This window comes from Penaeus monodon, chromosome 32 (genome assembly GCF_015228065.2).
Source record: "Penaeus monodon isolate SGIC_2016 chromosome 32, NSTDA_Pmon_1, whole genome shotgun sequence".
NCBI classification, from domain to species: Eukaryota; Metazoa; Arthropoda; class Malacostraca; order Decapoda; family Penaeidae; genus Penaeus; species Penaeus monodon.
Window position 1 is genome coordinate 33,934,363 of NC_051417.1, and position 406 is coordinate 33,934,768.

Here is a 406-nt window from a genome sequence, read left to right on the forward strand (position 1 = left end):
GGGATATCCGTTCATCTCCCAGGCGTACCAGCTTCATCCTGAGGACACTCGAACGAACGAACTCACAAAAACAGAACTGGAAGCAACCGCACCCCGTCCCTTTATATATGCTCGGGGGCGTCGGCGCAGCGCTGCCAGATCTCACGGGAAGCAACCAACCCACGTGGGGGAAGGTGGTCGTGGATTTTAGGATAAGAAGTGGGGAAATACGTACACTAGCCCGGTTCTTTGTTGCTGCTGACCGGACGTTCGTGGAAGCTGGATTTTTGGATTTCTTGTCGTCATGTGTTAGGAATCTGGAGATGATGGTTGTAAAAGATACAAAAGCACACGGGATTTACATGTGCACGCGCTCTCTCTCTCTCTCACACACACACAGGCAAGTAGGCAGACGGACGGACTGACG

The 406-nt window shown here is 52.5% G+C and overlaps 1 protein-coding gene across 1 annotated transcript in view; it reads right to left on the reverse strand.

The window, feature by feature from the left end:
- The window catches only part of LOC119593645, a gene marked incomplete at its 3' end in the record, with an annotated part of 10,294 nt that overhangs the window by 2,175 nt on the left and 7,713 nt on the right, over positions 1 to 406 (reverse strand). The window contains 1 exon segment of the mRNA XM_037942596.1: positions 29 to 296. Within this exon segment, the coding sequence (XP_037798524.1) occupies positions 29 to 296 (268 nt within the window).